The sequence below is a fragment of the Ixodes scapularis genome, unplaced genomic scaffold (genome assembly GCF_016920785.2).
Source record: "Ixodes scapularis isolate PalLabHiFi unplaced genomic scaffold, ASM1692078v2 PGA_scaffold12__126_contigs__length_90152505, whole genome shotgun sequence".
NCBI classification, from domain to species: Eukaryota; Metazoa; Arthropoda; class Arachnida; order Ixodida; family Ixodidae; genus Ixodes; species Ixodes scapularis.
This window is the reverse complement of record NW_024609838.1, coordinates 397692-421478: the sequence shown is the minus strand read 5'-3', so window position 1 is coordinate 421478 and position 23787 is coordinate 397692. Positions and strand designations below refer to the sequence as shown.

Below are 23787 nucleotides of genomic sequence, written 5' to 3'. Positions count from 1 at the left end.
GACCTTGCAAACAATAGCGCACAGAGTGTTTGACTCAGTTTTACATCTACGGACGGGGCCGGCCTTAGGCAATCAAGCACCCTGATCAAACTCCAGTTGTGGCCCCCCCTCCCTTCTTTTTCTGTACCAGTATCTACTAGGTACGACGCGACATTGTTAGTAAACATCCGACTAGAGGCCCAACACGAGAGTTTTGTCAGTCGAGAACCGCATTCCAAAAACGAACGGCGATCGAGCATCTGGCATTGTGTCGGGCACCGGTTCGAATAAATCGGACTTGGGCAACCTGGGTCGCCCAGGCCGCCCACCTCCAGGGCCGTCATATATGGGTGCTTCGGATGTGCCAAGATAGAGTATAGACTGGAAAACTCCTCGACCTAAGGGCAAGGATACTTGAGAAAATCTAGCAACTTGAGGAACCCTTGGGGGCACTCTGTGGAACAAACCCCCGTGTTCCTAGGAACCCATGACTACCCGTAATATCACGGGGCGTCAAAACACAAAACATACGAGTCGACCATTCGTTAAAAACAAGTCGCACGCACTTTTATTTACGGTGTGCCCGCTACCAGCCAAACACGTATTCGAGGGCGCGCGAGACGACCGTGTTGTCGCGCTGGGGCAGGTGCTCCGTGGCGAGGCCCACCTCCCGGGAGGCCGAGGAGGCCCGGTAGGCGCGGCAGAGGGAGCGCATGCCCCCGTTCTCTTTGGCGGGCGTGAACTTGGCGCTCGGCGAAGGTTGCATCGCCTCCAGGCACGGCTTCACGCCCACCATCGTGTTGGTGCCAAACACCTTGCCGTTCTTGCTCAGCGCCTTCTTGGCCTGCAGCTTGGACTGGTAGTGGAGGTGGACCCAGTTGCTTTCCGGGACAACCTGCGCAGGTCGCAAGGAGCTTAAACCTGGTGTCTGGAACCCATACTTAAAGGGAGACTCCGGTCAATGTTTTTTTTTAATTTGGGATTACGACTGCTCTCGGCTAAAGCAGTGTCTCTGAATTACAAGGTATAACTTTTTTTTTCTTCAGTAGTGTGTGTAGTTTTATAAATATCAAGACTCGAAGTTTGGTTTCGGGCATCTACATCCAAATCGAACCGCGACGCGACGTCACAAGGGTGCTGTGGTACGCGATACAGCCAATCAATTGCAGCTCCACCGTGACATTGACGTCACAAGGGTGCTGCGCCCATGCTCCTCTACTAAAAGCTAACCCGCCTCCCACCCATTAAAGGGCAGCTGGTTGCATCTTTAAAATCGGGTTTAGTGGAGTATGCGGCTTCATTTTTACATAATATTTCGGCTGTTATCATATTTCGTGCAACTAAAGCGATAACAGTCATTTATGTTTGTTTCATTTTCGACCAAAGTAAAAGGCAGTACTTCAAGAAGGAATGTGAACGACTAACCGCATTATGGATATCATACTTTCCGGACTATAGTATGTGGTTTGTACACGTTTATATGTAGAAATTTTATGCGGTGCGGACTCTACAGGTGCGGAATGTACGAGGGATTGTTATTTCTGGACTGTTCATTATGGCAAGACATAGCAGATTTTGAGAATGAAACAGCATTAATTAATGGTGCTTGATGAATGATACAAGCTTTTTTGTGAACTAATAAATCGGGCATTTGCAAAGGTGTGCTGTGTGTGAGAACTTTTTATGCACCGAAAAGGCGCCAAGTGCAGACTAGAAAAACTTTTATTTCAAGCAAAAGCGAACCATAGTTAGGAAAATATGGTACTTGTACTCAAAGTATGTTTTATATTTTAGTACAGAGTTTCTCAAACTTTTCTATCTTCCCAACAGTATGCAGAACTTTCAGCGTACTGTCAGGGCGGAAAAAACTTCTGGGCATGCTGAAAAGAAAAAATATTCGCTCCGGCAATCATTACTGAGCCACGGCCGCTTGATCTGCTCCTCTCCCGCAGGAGCAGCCTGCACATTCCTCTTCCCATCTGGTGTAAGGCGATGGTTCTTCTTTCTGCCACAGCTGCCTTACATTCAACCAACGTCAAAGACGTTGGTTGAATGCAAGATGAACATCAGGGAAATCGTGTTGGTACCACTGTTGGCTGCAACACTTTTCTTTTCCAATTTTACGCTGTAGCCTTTCTTAAAGTAAAGCGAGCACAGTAAAGCAACCCTGGGTCTCGGTTGCCACTAGCTCCCTTTGTTGCTGTCTTGCCGCAAGGTGTTCCATAGTCAGGCATCCCGAAGTATTTCTTTGAATGAGTGAGAAGGAGTGAGAAATTGGGCAAGTCGCACAAGCGCTGATAAACACTGCGAAGACTGCCTTAGTTCGGCCGCACTCGCCAATCGAAGAAACAAAAACGCTCTCGAGTGCGGCGTCTTCGATCTCTGCGGAGGGCACAAACCGGAAGAGTGAATTTATGGTTCGCATTTGGGGGTGTAGCAACAGACACTGCCCGAGGACAGGGTAAAGTGGCTCGACTTGCAGTTGCCATCAGTGCCGGAAGCGGAGACGCAACTGCGACGGAGATCTTAGATTGGTCAGAAGCAGTGACCACAGAATATAATTTCGACAAGCGGCGCAACTGAAAGGCACATGTCTCTCGTGGATCTGTTTCACTTCTGATATTCTGGTGCCCGGCACGGCCTCTCAATCACCAAGTTAGGACAAATAATCTAAAGGGATGGTGAACTGAAATTTGGATTTCAGAAAACAATGGAGGAGCTGTAAGCGGGGCGCCACAATCCCTACAACATTACTCGTAAGGCGATATCTCGAATGGACGGCCGTATTTTTGGAAAAAAACGAGGTCGAGATTGAACGAAGCCGACGAGGCGCGTGACGTCAACATATCTCGTTTCCTCCTCTCTTCGCTTCACCCCCTCAAGGCGGCGAGGCGGAGAAGACGCGCAGCCGTTCCCTCTCCTTCTCGACTCTTCTCGGAGAAGAAAGACGTCAACGTATCTGTCAAACGAGCCTCCTTTTTTAAGAGAATACGGTCATCCGTTCGAGATATCGCTGTACGAGTGATGTTTTGGTGTTTGCAGCATTCCGCTGCACGCTTTTGCCGCCGTGTTTTGTGGAATCCAGATTTCGATTTAGCATCCCATTAAAAACTCGGGGAAGGGGTAATTAAACATCTGATAGTACCACAGTTTGTCCTTGAGCGCAGAACCGTCTAGACATCGATAGAGGATGGCATACAAAGTCCCTTTTTAATTGCAAGAAAGAAAGTGGAAGCAAATTACTATCTAACTTGTTCAGTTTTTTTGTTTTTTTTTGTGTGTGTGTTAGAATAAATTTATAATTATAAAAAAAAAAAAAGGTTTTTTGAGCAATACATAATTTTTTTTTAATAATAGGGCTGTGTGGCTGTCATACTGCTGGTTGTATAAGATGAATAACCCTTTTCTGTGATTCATAGAAAAGTGAATAAGCAAAAACAGTGCTGTTTCCCCGCACAAAGAAACTGTAAACTGTAAGCGAGTACAAAACAAAGAGGTAAAACTAAGACAAAGCGCAGACTAGCCTAATGTATTTTTATGCTCGAAAATTATACCTACAATCTTTAATATCTTCCCATTTATCATATGGGCTGCTTCGTCCCATCGCATGTGTTTGTTGAGAATTACACTAGGACATTTGACATTCTATAAAATTTCTAAACAGCATGATAGCCTATAGTCAGAGAGCCTGAATATAGTAGTCCACACAGTTTTTCTTTTCTATATATATAAATAGATTGCCTGTCATTATAGTTGCAGAAATGTTGTTTCGAAAACAATATGGCACTGTCACCTGCATAATGTATCATGCCTGCTTTGTTGCCTATGCTTACCGAGTCATTGATAGAGAGCACACAACAACCCTGGACCTTGGCTGCAACTAACCCCCTTGGTCAGTGCCTTGCTGTGAAATGTTCCGCAACAAGGTAACTCCAAAGGTTTCCATTGGACGGCACCTTGTGATATTGGATATCTGGGTTTCTTGCCGCACCTGATTTGCAACACGGCATGCTACAATTTTAGGCACTGCTTGCCCCGTAATTACCGTAAAAACTCAGAAACTCTTAAAGTGAGGACTATAAAATGACAGAAAAATCGGACTACTCACCCAAGTGCTCATAAACACCAGGGAGTGGTTAAAATACCTTTAGTTCGGCCGCGTTCAACGCTTCCACCACAACTTCATCTTTGGCCGTTTCGCCGCTACGCAGCACCCCCATAATTTTTCGTGGCAGACGAAATAACTATTTCCCCTCATGAAAATTCTTTCGTTAGCGAGAGGAATCAGCAGGCCGCTCCTGGGAAAGCAAGAGGGGGGGAACGAGGGGCCGTGGCCGAGCATTTCTGAATCGAGTTGCGGCGTGTGTCTGAAAAGATGGTCACAGCCACTGGAGGCGAGAGTAGGCTGCAAGACATAGGCACCCATCGACGCAAAGCTTTAGAGGACTGGAAATGGAAAGTATACTTGAAAAGCGATGAAAATGGGACTATATCCACTACCTAAGTGGGGTTTTATTTTTATTTTCACATCCGTGACATGTCCTGATTAGGGAAGTGTTTTTTTTTTTTTTTTTTATCTGTCGTCACTTTAGCAAAAATATTTTTTTTTCTTCAAATTGTTTGAGACTATGACCTTAAGAAGCACACAAAAGCAAATCAAGGTTAAGCCGGATACCCCGAACAGGAAAAGGGGCCAAACCCATTGAAGATTTAGGGAGCTTTGAACCCTAAACTAGGGGGCACAAAAGGGGAAGGGCAAGCCTAAACGAGGACACACGGAGGACAATGGGGACACAACCATCGCAGCAAGATAAAACTTAGCAGACGTTAAAATAGTCGTTGACAAAAAGAAAACCCGAAAACAAAGAACCCCATAAATATTGAATACTTCTATTCAGTGGCAGCTGAACGTGTCTCACCCTGTGTTCCAGGATGTTTCCATAGTGGGAGAACTGCTGCACGATGTAGGAGGTGGCAGAAGGAGGAAACCTGCACGTGTGCCAGAAAACAAGGATGCTAAAGGGTGACTTGGAGCAACGCAGGAGGGTGCGACAAGATGCCTCCTCCAGCCGAGGCCGCTCACCCGAAAACAGTCACCCAGGTTTCATCCAGCTCGGTCGACGACGTCAGTTTTTCCCTGCGACGTGGAGCATTGAAAGCTACGTTCAGAAACATATGCCCGAAAAACATATGCGCAAACAAATTGTATCAAAGTGCTGCTCCCAAGAACAAACCTTACACATACCCCTCTCTTTTTCTCGTGGCTCTTTGCTGAAACAGTCTCGGTAGAAATCTCGAGCTGCTTTTACACGATGCAAGTGTTTGGACTTGGGAATGCCAGCAACGTTGTGCGGCATAATCTGTTCTTGAAACAATCGAAGATTTCTACTTGTATGAGCACAGGGCCAGACAGACCATTTTTTATATGTTCATCCACTCGAAAACTGCTGGACACACACACTGGTACCAGTGGCGTAGCCAAGATCTTTATTTTATTTATTTTTTTTTGGGGGGGGGGGGAAGGGGGGGTTGAGGTGCCTGGGACGTCTATGACGGGGTGTGTGTGTGTGTGTGGGAAGGGGGGGGGGGGGGGGGGCATCAAAATGCATGTGTATTAAAGGGTCAGCTAAATTGTTTTTTTTTTTTTTTTATGGGGGAATGTGTTTGAACCCTATAAGCCCTCCCCCTAGTGATGTCACTGAGTTGTACACAAGCATCAAGACGTCCATAGGTGACTGTAACAGCAAAAACAATCTCTTCTGTATTGCTGCCCAGCACCACCCCTTTGACAAAGCAAACACATTTTGTTTAGACAGCCAGCTTCGCTCGCGTCCGACACCTTTCTAATGGCCAGGGTGAATGCATGACGATGACGAGACGGTTCTATAATAAAACACACGCTCGAACATACAGTGCGATGTACTATGCACTGATCTCTTCTAAAGCCAGTTCAATGCATGTGCCACCAAGTGAGAGTGGATAGATGCTTAAAGCCTCAGATGCAGGCCTTGGACACAACTAAGAATACTGCATGCTCGACACATAGAGGGTTTGAGGCAAGGTAGTGCATCACCAACGGCCGAGATCAAAGCGTGATAAGGACACGATTGAGCTGGAGTTGCTGTGATGGGCCTCTGGCTCACTCACCCCTGACTGAAGAAAGGGTCCACTTGGGACGGGCTCTGACGGAAGCTGCCGCTGCGGTTCAACACGCCGGACTCCTGGAGGATGGACGTTGTGCTCTGTCCACCGGGGACACGAGACCACTCGTCCTCCGTCTGGAAGAAGAGGCAAGACTTCTCTAAGATCGATGACACACACGACCAAAGGTGACTGCCGCTTGCACGCCAAGGTGATTCCTATCGCTGGGCGCTGTCTGCTCTTCGTGTCATTGGGCAGCCAATCGAAAGACAATAAAAAAGCCGAATTCAATGAACAGTACTGCTTATGAAGGAAGCAACTGCAACGGTAGAATAGTGGATGCCATTAAAAGCTTCTTTTTTTAGTCGAGGTCACTGGGCACGTGACCACTATGTCGCGGTGAGAAATCTCTATTTACAGTATGAAGCACTTTGATCGCGGAAGTTCAGGTACGAACGCAAGTAGCCCATAGCCCTACGGCCCGTACCGGAAAATGCAGTCGACCACAAGATACACGTTTATATTTATATATTTTCGCCTTGGCACCATCGAACGGGTCTCGAAGGAAAATAAATGCTGATGATGATGATTAAACACTATTAATGAGTTGCGCACAAAATTTTGTGCCGTTCTTCTGCCACCGACACATCAGAAATGCATTTCAACACTTCCCTGGTAAATTTAACAAAAATGATTAACGGTTAAGCGTAATGCCCCGCCGCTTAACATCACTTGGAAACACGGCAAGTCCCGGCCATCAATGCGAAAATCCGTTTATGAGCAATAGAGTAGGTGGACATTGTCATCTGCTTCAACTTTGCTTCCACCCTCATGCAGTCACAAGGCACAGTGGTACGGTAAAATACACCACAAAGAAATGCAGGACCCAAAGACGACAAACACACATATTAGGTCAACTCTGAGTCAACTCCAATATGTTACCTGCAAAGCAGACAAACTAAACAGCAACGGCCAGCGAGATCGCAGCCATAACTTAACTTTATTAAAATACGACGACCAACCAATCCCTAAATCAGGGGCCCAACGTTTCGAAGCCGGTTCGGCTTCTTCTTCAGGGGCGACTATGGAGGAATTTTTTTTTTTTTTTATTTGATGTAGAGAAAGGAAATCAGAGATGTTAGCCTGGAGTTGATCTCCTGACTGGCTACTCTGAGTGGGGAGGGGAGTTAGGGAATGAAAGATATAAGTATGAAAAGAAGGCGTTCCATCTCAGGCCCACTCACACACTCACACGCACGCGCTGTACATAAATTAGAAAATAAAAAAAAAAAGGCGGGCAACGTTTGCGACCTTAGGTCAGAGTCTTTTGTCAAGGCCTGTTGCTGACAGGAACTTTAGAAGGGCATTCGTTGACTTCGCAGCGTGGCTTTCGTCATCCCATGGTCCGAGAAGATGTTGAAGAGTGAGGGCTGATCCAGTTGTCTGATGAATGTCTTTGTAGAGCTGGTGCCGATTATCAGTATACTTAGGGCATTCAAGTAATACGTGTTTGATGTCTTCAATGGTTCCGCATAGGGGACAGTTGGGTGATTCGAGCTTTCCGATGAGATGAAGGTAGTAGTTTGTGTAAGACACTTTTAGGCGCATTCTATGAAGGACTGCCTCCCGTCGCCTCTTGAGACCGCGTGGAACTTGGAACGTTAAATTTGGGTCAATTATTTTTAAGGACGAGCTCTGGTGGGCGACCGCTTTCCAATGACGCGCTGCAGTAGACCTCCCCAGGAGTGCCACAGCTGCACGAATGTCTGATCTTGTAAATGGAGCCATAACTTGCTGAACGTGGTCATGGCCACGTGCAGCCATAGCATCAGCCATTTCATTTCCTTGTAGGCCACAGTGGCTAGGTATCCATTGGAAAGAAATTGAATGTCCTAAAAGGTTAGCATCTGCATGAACTTTCAGAATTTGTAGAACTAATTGCCTATTTGGACTCTTTCTACGTGGAGACTGCAGCGATTGGAGAGCTGACTTAGAGTCAGTAATAACTGTCCAAGTGCGAGGAGACACATCTAATATGTAAGAAAGCGCCTCACGAATGGCTACCAACTCTGCCGCAGTGGAGCACATTCTGTGAGACAACTTGTGGCCCGCGCTCAGACAGAGCGCCGGGGACGCCAATCCAATCGATGATCCTTCATGTGTAGTCGATGCATCTGTGTATAAATGGCAGGAGGAAGAGTGCCGCGTATATAAAACAGACAAAGAAAGCTGACGAAGAACAACTGGAGGGAGCGCTGATTTTTTAATTATTCCTGGGATGTCTGTGTGGAGCACAAGAGGGGGCAACAACCAAGGAGGCGTAGCGAGGATGAGAGAGTCCTGATATGCATCTGGAATGTTCTCTTTGTGATCAATAATGGCCTGTGCAATGCGGCTGTAGAAACACCTCTCCGGTATGTCCGCTAGGTGGTGCGAGTCATGCCGTGTAAGGTGCCTTATGTGATTTCGTAGAGTCTCCTGAACGCGAATGGCTCTGATAGGTAGGCAGTGAGTTTCAGCTATTGTATCAATGGTCGAGGTTGAACGAGGTACCCCAAGGCATACTCTGAGCGCCTGTGCTTGAAGAGATTCAAGCTTTTTCATGTTTGTGGGACTTAAACCATGCATAACTGGCAAGCTGTAGCGGAGAACGCCAACGAATAAGCTGTTATATAAACGCAGAAGTCCAGCTACGGATGTCCCCCAGGTTGTGCCGCTTATAAACCTCCCTAAACTAATAAATGCAGAAAGCTTCGTCTTAAGATGTTTTAGTTGCGGATTCCATGTTAGGCCCTTGTCTATATAAACTCCGAGAAAAAGATGATTTGGAGTGTAAGGAATGTCTGTACCATGGAGGGAAAGAGGGTAACGGCTCATTTTCATCCTCGTGAAAGCTACAGCTGCTGATTTTGTTGGAGCAATTTCAAGCCCCCGATCGTAAAGAAATTGGGATACTTGAAAAAGTGCCTTCTGTAGTTGAGCATGTACCTGCTTAAGAGAGGCAGCGGTTGCCCATAGGCAGATGTCGTCGGCATAAAGTGTAAGGTGCACGGAATCTGGTACAGCCTTCGTAAGCCCGATAAGTGCGATGTTAAAAAGAACCGGACTAAGAACGCCCCCTTGGGGTACGCCCTTCGTTAAAACATGATATGAGGTGTCGCCTTCTTTGGTGTGCATGTAGATGGTTCGATTATGGAGGTAGTCAGCAACCCAGTCAAACAGTCGCCCACTAATTCCAACTGATTGGAGTCCTTGTAGAACGGCTGAATGTCGGATATTGTCGAAAGCTCCACGTACATCGAGAAACACTGCTATAGTAAACTTTCCCCGAAGCTTCTGGTCTTCAACATGGGCTACAAGATCGATGACGTTGTCAATCGAGCTACGGCTTTGCCTGAACCCCGTCATTGTAGCTGGATATGCTGAGCTTGATTCGAGGAACCACTCCAGCCGTGACAGAATTAACCGCTCCATGCATTTGCCGACGCAGCTAGTTAAAGAAATTGGCCGGTAAGACTTCAAATCAAGAGGAGACTTACCCGCTTTGAGTACGGGAACGATGTTCGCAATTTTCCACGCTTGTGGAACACGACAGTTTGTCCATGAGTCATTAAATATCTGAAGCAGCAGCTGGCGAGCTGCTGGTCCTAGGTGGGCAAGTGTACCGTAAGTGATTTTATCTGGACCAGGCGAAGAAGAGTGATCAAGGGAGGCTAAAACTTCATCTAGTTCTGGCGCACTGAAGATGGCATTCATGGGAGCTGAAAAAGAAGTATGTTCAGCGCTTAAATGCAGTGAAACATCGTCGTTTAAGGCTGGTAGAACGAGTGAAGCGCAAAACTCTTCAGCGATGTCACGTGGCGAGCGACCTGTGTGGAGTGATAACGCAAGAAAAGGCGTTTTTTGTTGCGGTTTGGATCTTAGTCCGCGAGCAACGTGCCATATTTTTGACAGTGGAGCACGGGGATCAAATGAGGAAGCACATGTTTTTCTCCACTTCTTCCGACCTAGTTTATCCAAGTGACGGCGGATATGTTTTTGAGTGCGCCTGTCTACTCTTACGTCAGCAGCTAATTTGGTTCGTCGAGCGCGACGCTCTGCCCGTCGACGAATCGCTCGAAGTTTTTCGTATTCCGCATCCACAACGGTGCGCGAGGCTGGGAGACGGACAGTCCTGGTCGCTTCCGTCGCTGATAGCTCTATCGTTGAGACAAACTTCTCGTAAGTGCTTGTTCCTTGCAGGCGCAGTTCCACATTGTCTCGAAAACATGGCCAATCTATATATGAAGTGAGAACATGATTATAATAATTTGCTTGGAACCCTCTGACCGTTATGTAGGTAGGCATATGGTCACTGCCATGAGTCTCTATATCAACAAGCCAGGAGTTTTGGGACAGGAGCTCGCGCGACATGAACGCAACATCTAAACAACTACTGCAGCGACTACCTCGAATGAACGTAGGTGAACCATCATTCAGGAGACATAGGTCGTAAGAGTCCGCCAGATCGAGTAGCTCTCGTCCCCGTGGCGTCGTCCTTACACTGCCCCACGCCACATTATGGGCATTGAAATCACCTACTAACAAAATGTGGGATTTGCATTGTCGAATAATATTATCTAATCTCGAGATATCGAAGCCGCAGGCCGGAGCTATGTATACAGCAATAACGGTGAATGTAACTTTCCCCTTTCGAACTGTGACACTCACATACTCATTGTCCGGATGAGGGGTGATATCATGTGACACATAGGTTAGGTCTTTCCGGAGCGCAAGAAAAACTCTACTAATGCCATTAGGACGAACCGACTGAAATATTTCATATCCCGAAAGTCGAAAGTCGGATGGAACGCGTGATTCGCTGATAGCTAAGATAGGAAAGTGATATTTGAACATGAGCTGTCGGAAGTCGGAAAGCCGAGGACGAAGTCCTCTCGCGTTCCACTGAAAAACGGTCGCATTTTTAAGACTCTCTTGGAATGACGAAACGTCAACCATTATTCTGATACGAATTTCCTGCCATCGCGATAACTGCGGGTTCGAATACTAGGATTCCTTGCAGAATGCTTTTGAAGGCACATGGTGGTAGTTGTGCCGTGAAACTTCGTAGGGCAGAGAAGACAAGGCAGATGATATCGCCAATTGTCATGGAGCAGAATACGGAAGGTGCAGGTTGCTGGGGACGCTTATCAGCTTTGACAACGTCGCTGTATGTGCGCCTGTTGGTCGTGCGGGAAGATACGTCTGTAGCTTTGAGCTCATCTGTAGAGGTAGCGGGCTTGCGAGGAGGTCCTTGGTTTGGCGTTGGTGGGATTGTTGTAGATGCCCGAGTCTTCTTCTTGGTCTTCTGTGGCGGCCCCTTAGGCTTCGCACCTTGTTCGGCAACGCTAGGCGTTTCTTGGGCATCTGCAGTGTCCGTTGCACTAAAAGTAGCGCTTTTTGGAATTGTGTTCTCGTTCGATGGCGAAGCGAGCTTTGGTCCATGAACAAACTGCTTTGTTCTGGCTAGGGCTCTGAGGCGCACCTTGCAATTTACATAGTCTGCAGGGTGTTCACCACCGCAGTTTGCACACTTGACTGCCGTTTCTCCCGGGCAGTCCCTCGTTAAGTGTGGTTGAGCACACTTCTTGCACTTGGCGTCTCCTTTGCAATATTTTGCAACATGGCCAAGCACTTGACACTTGAAGCACCTGGTCGGCGCTTCGATGTACTCGCTGACCTCGTGTTTGGTGAATCCGAGGCTTATTCTGCATGGGCGTTCTGTGTTGGGGCGGAAAGTTAAGACTGCCTTGTCTGTTGGTTGGGCAGCTTCCCCAGGTTTACCTCGACGTCGGTAGAGTCGACGGGCTGCAATGACCCCGTCTTGCTGCAGGAACGTGGCCAGCTCGGCGTCCGTGTGCCAAAGGGGTACGCCTCTGATTATGCCACAGTTCTGCAGATATGTTCTGGGCACCGTGGCTTGAACGGGAACTCCGCCGAGGCAGCGAACCTTCAAAAGGCGGTCCACTGTGGCGGTTTCAGCGACTTCTACTAGAAGTCCGCCTCTGGCAGTGAAACGATGTCTTATTATGGCAGCCGCCGCCTCTGCGTTTACCTCGGCGCTCAAGCTCAATGGATTTTGATGTTGCAAACGATGTCCTTCATTTGCAGGCACAAAGAGGACAGGGATTCCAGTTGTTCTCTGACGGCGATGCTCAACGAGAACGAACCCCTCAAGATCGCCCTCGATGAGCTCTTGTTCCATCGAGTCGCTCTCCGCCGCCAGTTGTTTGGCAGGTGTTAAAGCAGAATTGTCGCCTTCACCGCCGCGTCGTTTACCGAGAGTAGAGCGCGCGGATGGAGTGTCTTGAGTGACGTACGTGTCTTGAGTGACGTACGTGTGGTCTTCGTTTGGAGATGTCTGTGAAAAACATGAAGATCCGGTCGCAGATGCCAGTGCAGAAGTACCGGGTTGAGAGGTCATGTCGTATTTCGGGTTCCCCGAAGGGACCCTGCCGTGAGGAGCTGCAACCGGTTGACCCTGGCCACGGCTGGTGCTTTCGGGTCTCTTCTCCTTATGTCCGAGCGTATCCAAATGTATTCAAAGCTTGAAATACTCAAAAACGTGAGGGCAGAGAAAAGAACGGTAATTACTTCTTGAATCGTCGTCTTCCTTTTTCTATGGAGGAAAGGAGCCGCAATCTTCCTTTTCCTCTATGACGGAGGCGAATGTGCATGATCCCATCTTCTTCCTCTTTGATCGTTTTTTGAACACAACTGGTGGAGTCCGTTCACATACACAGATGGCAGTGCACCAAGAGACCTATTAATGTTTGTTGGTGTGGTCTGAATGTGCCAAGATTCAAGGAAGAGCCTCCGGCGAGTATTAGTTTCAATGTCCAGGATACGTGTGTGTAGAAAGTCAATGCGGTGGTCATTTCTTTCACAGTGTTCAGCAACCGCGCTGCGCTCTTGATTGAAGTTGCGCACATCAGCCTTGTGTTGACAAATCCGTTCATGATAGTTTGACTTTCTAAACACACGTATCCTGGACATTGAAACTAATCCTCGCCGGAGGCTCTTCCTTGAATCTTGGCACATTCAGACCACGCCAACAAACATTAATAGGTCTCTTGGTGCACTGCCATCTGTGTATGTGAACGGACTCCACCAGTTGTGTTCAAAAAACGATCAAAGAGGAAGAAGATGGGATCATGCACATTCGCCTCCGTCATAGAGGAAAAGGAAGATTGCGGCTCCTTTCCTCCATAGTCGCCCCTGAAGAAGAAGCCGAACCGGCTTCGAAACGTTGGGCCCCTGATTTAGGGATTGGTTGGTCGTCGTATTTTAATAATCATTCCCCAACCAGACAGACTTCTGTCAAATGTTTACTTTTAAGTCTTTACGTCTTGACTACGGAGAGGAGACTACACAGCTGGCAAAACGGTATGTGCACATCGCTCGCACCATCTCGACGTTTAAGACCCATCTTGACTTTACAAGAAACTGCCGAGATTCACACGTGGTTCCCCGCAGTCTTCATCTCAAACGCATCGTCCATACACCAGAGGGACACAAGATTATCGACCAGGCGGAGCACAGGTTAGTTAAAGCTCGAATACACGAGTGCAACTCAACTATAAAGAAGAAAGAGCTGGACCTGTTTTTTACTCGTCGGAAGCTGGAACATCAAATTCCCGACGTGTTTCCAGCTTTAGAGTCGTTCGCCACAAGTGTCGCTGCCACCGCTGCAGCAAAACAGCAAACAGCCCAGCGTAAAAAATTTTCGAGACTGACGGAGAAAAACAAGGCAACGTACAACATCGACGGGTTTGTCACGAACCTCTCTTCAAGACTACTTTCTCCTTGTGAGACTGCAGTATTAGCAAAGGGTCACGGTTATAACATGACAACGACGAAGCCGCCTTTACCAAAAATGGTTGCCACAATAGAAGATGGCATCGCGCAGCTGGATTCAAACGCTCGCGAAAGAGTCCGACAAAAAGTAGTTGGTGTGCTATCAAAACTTCCACAACATCACCGACACAATTTATCAAGAGATGAGGTGCAAGCTCTTCGGAAGCTTCGAGAGGACAACAACATTGTGATCCTGCCAGCGGATAAGGGCAACTCAACGGTCGTCCTAGACCGGGATGACTACGAGCATAAGATCCGCGATCTTCTTGACTGCTCTACGTATGAAAAACTCAAGAGAGACCCAACATCACAAGTCCAGACGAAGTTGAACAAGATGCTTACGGATATTTTCAAAGGTCACCCAGATTCCAGGAGCCTTCACCTGCGCCTTCTTTGCCGGAATGGCTTTACCCCCGGTTTCTACGGACTTCCAAAAATACACAAACCTGACGTCCCCCTCCGACCCATCGTTGACTTCACCACCTCTCCGCTCAAAGCATTGTCAAACTACCTTCATCACACTATCTCTCCTCTCGTTGGGAAAACCCCGACATATGTGCGCAATGCCAGCGACTTCGTGGAGCAGATTTCGCATTTAAAGATAAGCGCCGAGGAGATTCTGGTATCTTTTGACGTGATATCCCTGTTCACAAGCGTTCCGGTCTCCTTAGCAGTCATGACTGCCAGAAACACCCTGGAGAAAGACAGCGATTTGAGCAACAAGACCAAGCTCAACGTGGACGAACTTTGCCGCCTCCTTGAATTCTGCCTGAGTAACACTTATTTCAGCTTCAAAGGAGAGTACTTTAAGCAGACCAGCGGAACCGCAATGGGGGCCTCCATCTCTGTCGCCACGGCAAACCTGTGCATGGAAGCCATAGAACAAAAGGCTCTCCAGTCCTTTGCTGAAAGCCCCAAGGTTTTTCTAAGATATGTGGATGACTGCTTCTGCGTCATGAAGTCTCAAGTAGACAACTTTTTGACACACCTCAATTCGATCGAGCATCCAATTCACCGTGGAACGGGAAAAAAACAACACCTTACCGTTTCTCGATGTGCTTGTACAAAGGCAGAAAGACCATCTCCAGTTCTCAGTGTACCGCAAACCAACGCACACCGGAAGGTACTTACAATTTGACTCCAACCACCCAACGAGCCACAAAGTATCGGTGGTAAACACACTCCTATCAAGGGCAAAGAACCTTTGCTCAACTGATTCTGACCGACAAAAAGAAGAAGAAACCATCATTTGCGACCTCAAGAAGAACGGATACACGGGCAGCTTCATACACCGCATTGCCCGTCGTCAAAACCGCAGCCGACAACACCACCAGTCGCAGGTTGATACGAAACGCCGGCCAACCACGCGCATCAGCGTCCCATACATCAAGGGAACAAGTGAAGCGCTGGCACGGGTGCTAGCAAAGGAGGGCATTCAGATGGCCCACAAGCCAATTTCAACCCTTGGACGCTTTATGCCACGACCAAAAGATCGGCCCCCTAAAGAGAAAGCGCAAGGTGTGGTGTACGAGATTCCCTGCGCGGAGTGCCCGTCCTCGTACATCGGGGAAACAAAGAACTATCATGAACGGATTTGTCAACACAAGGCTGATGTGCGCAACTTCAATCAAGAGCGCAGCGCGGTTGCTGAACACTGTGAAAGAAATGACCACCGCATTGACTTTCTAAACACACATATCCTGGACATTGAAACTAATCCTCGCCGGAGGCTCTTCCTTGAATCTTGGCACATTCAGACCACGCCAACAAACATTAATAGGTCTCTTGGTGCACTGCCATCTGTGTATGTGAACGGACTCCACCAGTTGTGTTCAAAAAACGATCAAAGAGGAAGAAGATGGGATCATGCACATTCGCCTCCGTCATAGAGGAAAAGGAAGATTGCGGCTCCTTTCCTCCATAGTCACCCCTGAAGAAGAAGCCGAACCGGCTTCGAAACGTTGGGCCCCTGATTTAGGGATTGGTTGGTCGTCGTATTTTAATAATCATTCCCCAACCAGACAGACTTCTGTCAAATGTTTACTTTTATAACTTAACTTTGCCTCGTTTCCTCGTGTCTCCTTCATCCCTCTTGCAACATTTTGCCAACCACAGAAGCGCCAATCTGAAGGCTGATTCGCACACTTGCACCTGCTTATGACCGTGTGCCTTGAAACCTCTTATAATCTTATGAGAGAAGACACTGGCGCCATCTATCGAGTAGCCATGGGACCATTCTGCATTTCCGTATATACTTCCTATTTTTTTTACGCGCGCGTTCCTTCTTTCTTGGCTACAGAAATTTGAGACAATATGTTATAAATGACCCTTTCTCTTAGATTGTATGTACGTTTGATCTTGCAACTACCTACTGTGTGACCTTCTCTCTTGTGAAATGCAGTTCCAGGGCTGCTTCATAGATGGCACAAGTGCCAGCATATTCCAGGAGGGTGAGTGAGGAAGAGTGGCAAATCCCGTGCACCGACATCTGGAGTCCCGAGTCAAATACGGCAAAAGTGTGCGACAGAATAAATGGATGAAAGGATGTTAATAGCTGGATGCATGCTAACGGCTGTACCCTTTATATCGGGCAGCAGCTTGCGCCACCTAGCCTAGTTGTACGTCATTCAATTGCCCCCAGATAATTTCCACCAACCTTCCAACCTCCTTTTTGCTACCAAAATGCAGTTATCATCCCTTTTTCCATTCTCGTCTGCAAACCCCCACGCTCCGGCCAAATCCCTCCGGGGAAGGGGGCACAAGCCTCGTGCACCCCAACACCACATGTTCTATAGTCACGTCCTCCCCTCGGCATGTGGCACACTGCGTACCCATTTCCTCATACTTCGTCCTATGTGTACTTGTCCTCAATACTCTTGTTCTAGCCTCGAATAACGAGCTCCTCCCGTGAATTATCGTACCAACGTTCCTTCATTATTTCCTGTCTTCGTACCCTATACATACCGTATTTACTCGCATAATGAACGCACCCCCCCCAGCAGGTACCAATATTTTGACATTTTTTCCCTCGTGTAACGAATGCACCGCCAATTTTCGGCTCCGCGAGTCTCAAATTGCATCCAATTCAGCGAGCCACCGAGCCAACTTTCTTTTTCCGCCAAGCGGTCAGGCCAAGTCAAGCCAAGCCAAGGCGCTCTCGTAATGGCTGCAAGTGCATAGTTGCGGAAGTGATCAACCGTGAAATCGAGCGGTGCGCACACTTGACGAAGCTTGGGTCGAGGAATCAGCCAGCCTCGGACATTCTTCGCCTATCGGATGCATTGATGTCAACAAAGACGCCGCCGTCTGTGGTCTGCTTTCGGACAGTGAATTCGTGAAAGTGATTAGGCCTAAAACGGTCGCGTTGCTCTCCGTGCCGAGTGGGCTTCGTAGTGTGCTTTTCCTCCGGCAAAAGACACGCCGAAAGCGCCCTAAAAAGGTTCGCAATTTATAAAGTATGGCTACTGTGGCGCGCACCCGATCAGCTGTGGCTGCGCCTCCATGAGTGGAGACATGCCAGAGTACCTTGCCATGTCCTATCGGCACCTAATATGACATTTGCATGAAGTGTGTAAATGCAAAAATTTTACTGCGCATAGTGATTGCCCCCCCACTCAAATATGTCAATTTTTCGGGAAAAAAAAAAGTGTTCATTATGCAAGTAAGTACGGTAGTTAAAGCTGATTTTCCCTGCATTCTTTCCTCCAACATCGTTCTCTCTGCTTCTTTTACTTCCTTTTTCACAGAGGTAGTCTGTTTTGCATCGAAACTTGATTGCTGGTATTTTAATTTTAGTTTTCGGGTTCGATTTGTTCATGTAGTGCCCAGACTCTTCATATATAGATGCTTATATATAACGTTCTTGCCCATCGTGTAGCCTCAATTGTGTCTAGTCTTTGTTTGAATTTCAACTCGCTGATCGCCTCTCTAACCTCGATCCCAGGCCGCACTGATGATGTCTCCCGTATAGGAAACGAAACGTCTGATAAATGTTGATATTGTTATGCAAGTCGGAGGTATTTGTTTTTAATCTCTAACATCAAAAGACGCCCGGTCCATGTGTCCCTGCACTCCTTCATTTGATGTATTCCCATGTGGCCCCAGTGCCAGTCCACCTACGATCCTCTGCCGGGTCTCTAAGCTCGACTGGACCGACTCCTTTCCATATTCCCCTAACTACTTCATATCTATTGAATTTCCCTAATGCACTATGCTTCATAATTGCTGCATTCCTTTTTCATTCCTTTAGCATATTTTCTTGCTGCTCCTCTAAGTATTGTTTTCCCTCAATCAGCCATACAATGCAATGATGTTGCCATGTAGACCGTCAAATCGAGAGACTAAAATGTAAAGCTAGTTGGCAACCGTGTGTAGGACTCCAAAGGCCTCCTTCCATGCTCCGCCGCTTGCGGCAGCCAGAATGCATAAGAAAATGGCGGACCTTTTTCTTTAAAGTTAGTTCATGAACTCTATGACGTGTTCTCTTGTCAAAAGAGATCACAATATCTCAGTCATAAGCAAACGCAAATGAATGAACAGGCCTGTAGTGTCAATTCTTGACTGCTTTTTTGCCGATGATTGGTTCTCTTCCGTGACTAGACAACCTCGTGCCTCACCGTGGAAATCTGTGGCGAGCTGAAAAGTCCACGAGCGGGCGGCCCCGTCCGGTCCATCGGCGATAGTATCCTCGAGCGTGGACTCTCGTCGCTGCTCCCGTAGGTTCGGAGGGGTCGGCTGGCCGAAGTGGCCGAAGCGAGCTTCAACGAGCGCTCCGAGGTAGCCGGCCATGGTGTGTGGCCACTTCCGGCAGCCCCAGTCAGGAAGCTCGGAAGGCAGCTGGCTTGGGCTCCGGCTACGGCATGCGTAACAAAAGACGACAAACCCCAGTAATGAAGCGAGCAGACGACAGCTATTGGCACAAATGTACGGAGTGACAAACCGGATTTCGGGAGTGAAGCCTCTGGTTTCTAAAACACCTAGAGTCCTAGCACTAGGACTGAAACCTGTCAAGTTTTTAAAACACCTCGACACCAACAGTGCACAAGCATTGCAGTGTTGGGGGCATAGTTTATTGGAAGCAATGGGAATGCTGAAGAAGCATGTCCAATCGCTTGGCAGAAGACATGAGGCATACCAATAAGTCCTTGTAGATGTTCGCTTTACTAGACTGGATTACTTTCACCCTGCTCGACTCGACAACAGTGCTGGTGGACTTTCAAAACTCGCAAAACTGCCCAATTTTAATTGAATCACCCTCCCATAAATGTGGAAGTGACGAGAACATAAAAGGGGGGGGGGGATTAAACCTTATTGCTTAAAACATAACTCTCACCTAGTTCCAATTAAAAACAGCAACATCAAAAGCAGTTTCTTTTTTGTTGTTAATTTAGCATGCACACGCATTTCGCCTCGGGCACATTAACACCCACTCGAAAATCTAAGGTATAGGGAAAGGGACACTCATGTTTCGTTCCAAGAAAGATGCTTCAAACCTTACTGCAGTTGTAACGCAGATGCCAGGCCTGAAGGAAACGCTGTGGTCGGCTTGGCAAGCCGACTGAAGAGGTTCAAAATCTCCATTGGGAAAATTCAAACAGCACCACTCTTATACGTCGACAGCTTCAAGACAAAATTTGAAGATCTTTTCGCTATGTGATATCGGGCATTTCCTCCAAGGTGCACGTTCACTTGATTTCCGCAAAGACGTTTTTCTTTTAGAGAGGCAAAAGAAACACTGAGCTAAAGCAGCAGGAGATCCACCAAGACAAGCGCATAAAACGGCATCCGAGAAACCGTTAAAAAATCTTCCAAAGCAACGGGACAATGCAGGACAGGGTCCCGTAAGACATGTTACGATTCCGACCAGAGGAGCGTAATGTGCGACCGCCCAATCGCTGCCAGGAAATTCTCTCGATTCACACACTGACCATCAGAGAGAGGTACAGAATCTCTTTATTCAGATTCCTTGAAGGCTGCCGTCGCAGCCACCACGCTCGCATCTCCACCACAATTTTCGCTGTCCGTCTGAGACTCTTCGTCAGCCAGCCCCGCCGACCCGACCTTCCTCCCAATCTCGAGCAGCTGCCTCAGGACCCCGTTCTCCGCCTTGAGTCGCGTGAGCAGTTCTGTCTCCTTCGCGTCCCGTTCCTCGTCGACTTCCGCCGCCCGCCGCATCACCGCCGCCATCTCGCACACCTTGTCTGCCAGGTGGTGGCACTGCGGCAGCGCGGCGAGCGCCGACGCAGCCGACGCACCGATGCCCAGCTTCTCTTCGGCCTGGCACGTCGAGCCGAGCCGCGTGACCTGCTCGCGATACTTGGCCATGATGAGCTCGAGCGCCGACTGGTGCTCCTTGAGCGTCGCCACCAGCTCCCGATTCTCCTGCTGCAGTTCCCGGATGTGGCGGTTCTCTTGCTGAATCGACAGCACCAGAGCCGCGCGGGGACGTGGGAGGCCAGTGCCGACGCTGCTGTTGGTGGCGAGCTGGGACAGCTCCTCGTTGTACTGGCGCATGGCCTCGACGCCTTGCCCCAGGGTGTGTGCCTGTGCCAGCAGCTGGTCGGCGCTGCTGTCTTGTTCGCGGAGGCGCCCCACCAGGCGGCGGGCCTCGCCGAGGATCTGCTGAACGCTCACTGACATGGCGGCGGGGCGGCGGTGCAACCTGCACGTGCCGGCACCCGGTGATGTACAACTTGCGCCAAACTCGCCCACTTTGGTAGAGTGCCTAGACTAGGGACGCTGCAAACTCGCAGCAGGTTGAGCAGGTTTTGTGTTTGGCTGAGTTCAAGTGTGGTCGGGTTCATTTCATTTCATTTATTTCTCCTTAAGGGCCCGGTGGGGCATTACATAAGGGGGGATATGAGCGAACATAATACAATTATTTGAACACAAAAATACAAGAAAAAACAGTAGTAGAAACAAAAGTAATGAAAACCACATACACTGAAAATCTGGTAGGACAGTGGTGGCTAGCAGAGGTATAAAGTGGCTGACTGTTAAAAATGGATAGTTCTGAAATAAGTACTATTTCCTCGGGGAGGGAGTTCCAGATGGTTATGCCTCTTGAAAAAGTGAGATACTAAAAGCTAGTGTTTTGCTGTTATATGTTTGAGCAGCGACTGTGGTTGAGGCAAGATGATATCCTATCTGGAGGTAAGAGAATGGTGTCATATGGGCTTGTTTTTGTGGTAAAATTTATGTATGAGACACGTTGGAAAAGTTAGTGTGCGATCAGATAGTAATGGAAGTTCTAGGGTTTGTTTAAGTAGTGTTACATCAACGTCATAAGAATATGTTGATGTAATTAATCAAGCTGCACGGTTCTGGATTGCTTCAAGTGTGGCCGGGTTCGAGTGTGGCCGGGTTCGAGAGTGGCCGGGTTCGAGAGTGGCCGGGTTCGAGAGTGGCCGGGTTCGAGAGTGGCCGGGTTCGAGAGTGGCCGGGTTCGAGAGTGGCCGGGTTCGAGAGTGGCCGGGTTCGAGAGTGGCCGGGTTCGAGAGTGGCCGGGTTCGAGTGTGGCCGGGTTCGAGAGTGGCCGGGTTCGAGAGTGGCCGGGTTCGAGAGTGGCCGGGTTCGAGAGTGGCCGGGTTCGAGAGTGGCCGGGTTCGAGTGTGGCCGGGTTCGAGTGTGGCCGGGTTCGAGTGTGGCCGGGTTCGAGGGTGGCCGGGTTCGAGGGTGGCCGGGTTCGAGGGTGGCCGGGTTCGAGGGTGGCCGGGTTCGAGGGTGGCCGGGTTCGAGGGTGGCCGGGTTCGAGGGTGGCCGGGTTCGAGGGTGGCCGGGTTCGAGGGTGGCCGGGTTCGAGGGTGGCCGGGTTCGAGGGTGGCCGGGTTCGAGGGTGGCCGGGTTCGAGGGTGGCCGGGTTCGAGGGTGGCCGGGTTCGAGGGTGGCCGGGTTCGAGGGTGGCCGGGTTCGAGGGTGGCCGGGTTCGAGGGTGGCCGGGTTCGAGTGTGGCCGGGTTCGAGTGTGGCCGGGTTCGAGTGTGGCCGGGTTCGAGTGTGGCCGGGTTCGAGTGTGGCCGGGTTCGAGTGTGGCTGGGTTCAAGTTCTGCAAACTTCTAACGTGAAGTTTGACAATTGTGTGCACGCAAAAAAGTGTGCAAACTTGACAACGAACTGGATTAGACGGCGACGGCTAAACCTCCTGTACTACACGATACACAGTAGCACGGTGCAGCAATCACTCTACACATTTTTGGCAGATGTGCTGATCCAGACAGAGACATAACACAGTTTGCACGAAAGAAGCTGTCATCAAATCTATGCAGCGTTGATTTCCTATGCAATACACTTAGAGCAAGTCGTGCTGGAACGTGTTGAACGTGAATAAAAATTCATGCACAAGTAAAGTTCTAAAAAGATTAAAAGATAAGTGTCTTGGACTATAAGTTAGTGAAGGGCAATTATTTTACCCATTCGTGAAATGCACAATAATGAATGATTAAAAAAAATATTTTTTGCCATTACCGACGGGCACAAGCATTTCCATGATTGTATCTACAGAGGAAGGATTCAAGTTTAACTGACCACAAGCCACTGGAAGCAGCCTTTCAGGAGGCTTTTTTTTTTTGCGGAAGTGACATCTGAAGGCAGTCTTCCAGAGTCCAATGAACCTCTGACTGCAAAGGCTGCGCCTGACCTTGCGGCAGTATGATATCCAGGTAAAGTACAATCTTGTCAAAGAAGTCTATGCGGCCCACACATCGTCGAAATATCCGTCGAGTGGAACGCACCAGGAGAGAGAGCTACGAGGTGCTGCGAGTCTTCCCGGTCACTGAAAAGAAGCTCGAGGAGTACCGTAGGGCGGACGCAAAAAAGACGTGACCAAGGGACGAAACTCGAGTTCGGAAAAGTGTAGGAGCCAACTGGCTCTACCACGGCAATGTCCAGGTCGAGAACGGTTGTCTGTCTCCTTTTAACCGACTAATTTTCCCAAGAAGGCTTCGACCACGGATGATCCGTCTTCCGTATGCAGTGGTGCACCGCATGCGGGCATCAAAAAGGTGAAGCAAATCTTGCAGCCCTAGAGAACTGAGGAAACTACTGGACTTGGACGGACTCTACTGGGAGCTATTGTTCTACCGCCATATCGCACAAAAATAAAATTACCTGAGAGAGGCGTTCCCGTGATGCCGCCCGAGTTCATTCTTGACGCGAAAGTCCCAGGAAATCGATGTTTCTGTTGAGGGAAAGGATAAAATGGGATACAGAGTGATAATCATACTCGTCGTCGCCGACAACACGTCTCGAACGGTTTGAAAGGGCAGCTAAAGTTCATCGTCGAAGATTAAAAAAAAAAAAAAAAATGACAGGAAATGGACCGTTGGTGAATTCTTGCGAAAGTCAAGGCGCTGGGGCGTGAGCCCTCACGTTTTCTAATGAAATAAAAGTTTGCACTGCGACGGTATGTCCACGAAAACAGAGGCGGGAAAGGCCGCTGCGAAACAGCAGACTTACGTGCGGGGCCGTGGTCGAGGCAAATTATTAATTATTAACACAAGCTAATTTTTGTAGCACGGATGACCGAATGCAGAGCCAACACGCCGACATCTACCGACATTCGATGCATCCGCGGTACAATTTAATTAATCTAACCTCAAGCATAAGCAATCAGGGGCTTTAAAAATGCGTTAAGTGCAAATTAATTAATTATAGCACGCAACAAGCGCTCTAAACATTAGCTTAAAAGTGAACAAAATTCAACGTTTATGAATGATCGGTAGCGACCGCAGCGCCATATCAAGGAGTGTCTTTTTCGCGCGGAAAGTTTGTTCCA

The 23787-nt window shown here is 48.5% G+C and overlaps 1 protein-coding gene across 3 annotated transcripts; it reads right to left on the bottom strand.

Moving 5' to 3' along the window:
* Positions 1 to 520: 520 nt before the first annotated feature.
* On the bottom strand, positions 521 to 23768 carry LOC120846354 (nucleoporin NUP35). Of its 3 annotated transcripts, XM_040218090.3 has the most exons (7): positions 23469 to 23768; positions 23121 to 23190; positions 18633 to 18868; positions 6127 to 6257; positions 5063 to 5116; positions 4899 to 4968; positions 521 to 874 (listed from the first exon to the last, which is right to left on the bottom strand). In XM_040218090.3, the coding sequence occupies exons 2-7, from the start codon at positions 23155 to 23157 to the stop codon at positions 566 to 568; spliced, it is 837 nt and encodes a 278-aa protein (XP_040074024.2). In that variant the 5' UTR covers positions 23158 to 23190; positions 23469 to 23768; the 3' UTR covers positions 521 to 565. The 3 variants fall into 3 exon arrangements, with proteins under 3 accessions (XP_040074024.2, XP_042145297.1, XP_040074025.1); XM_042289363.1 differs by lacking the exons at positions 18633 to 18868; positions 23121 to 23190; positions 23469 to 23768 and adding an exon at positions 16981 to 17010; XM_040218091.3 differs by lacking the exons at positions 521 to 874; positions 4899 to 4968; positions 5063 to 5116; positions 6127 to 6257; positions 18633 to 18868 and adding an exon at positions 19951 to 20677 and having other exon boundaries at positions 23469 to 23550.
* Positions 23769 to 23787: the final 19 nt, after the last annotated feature.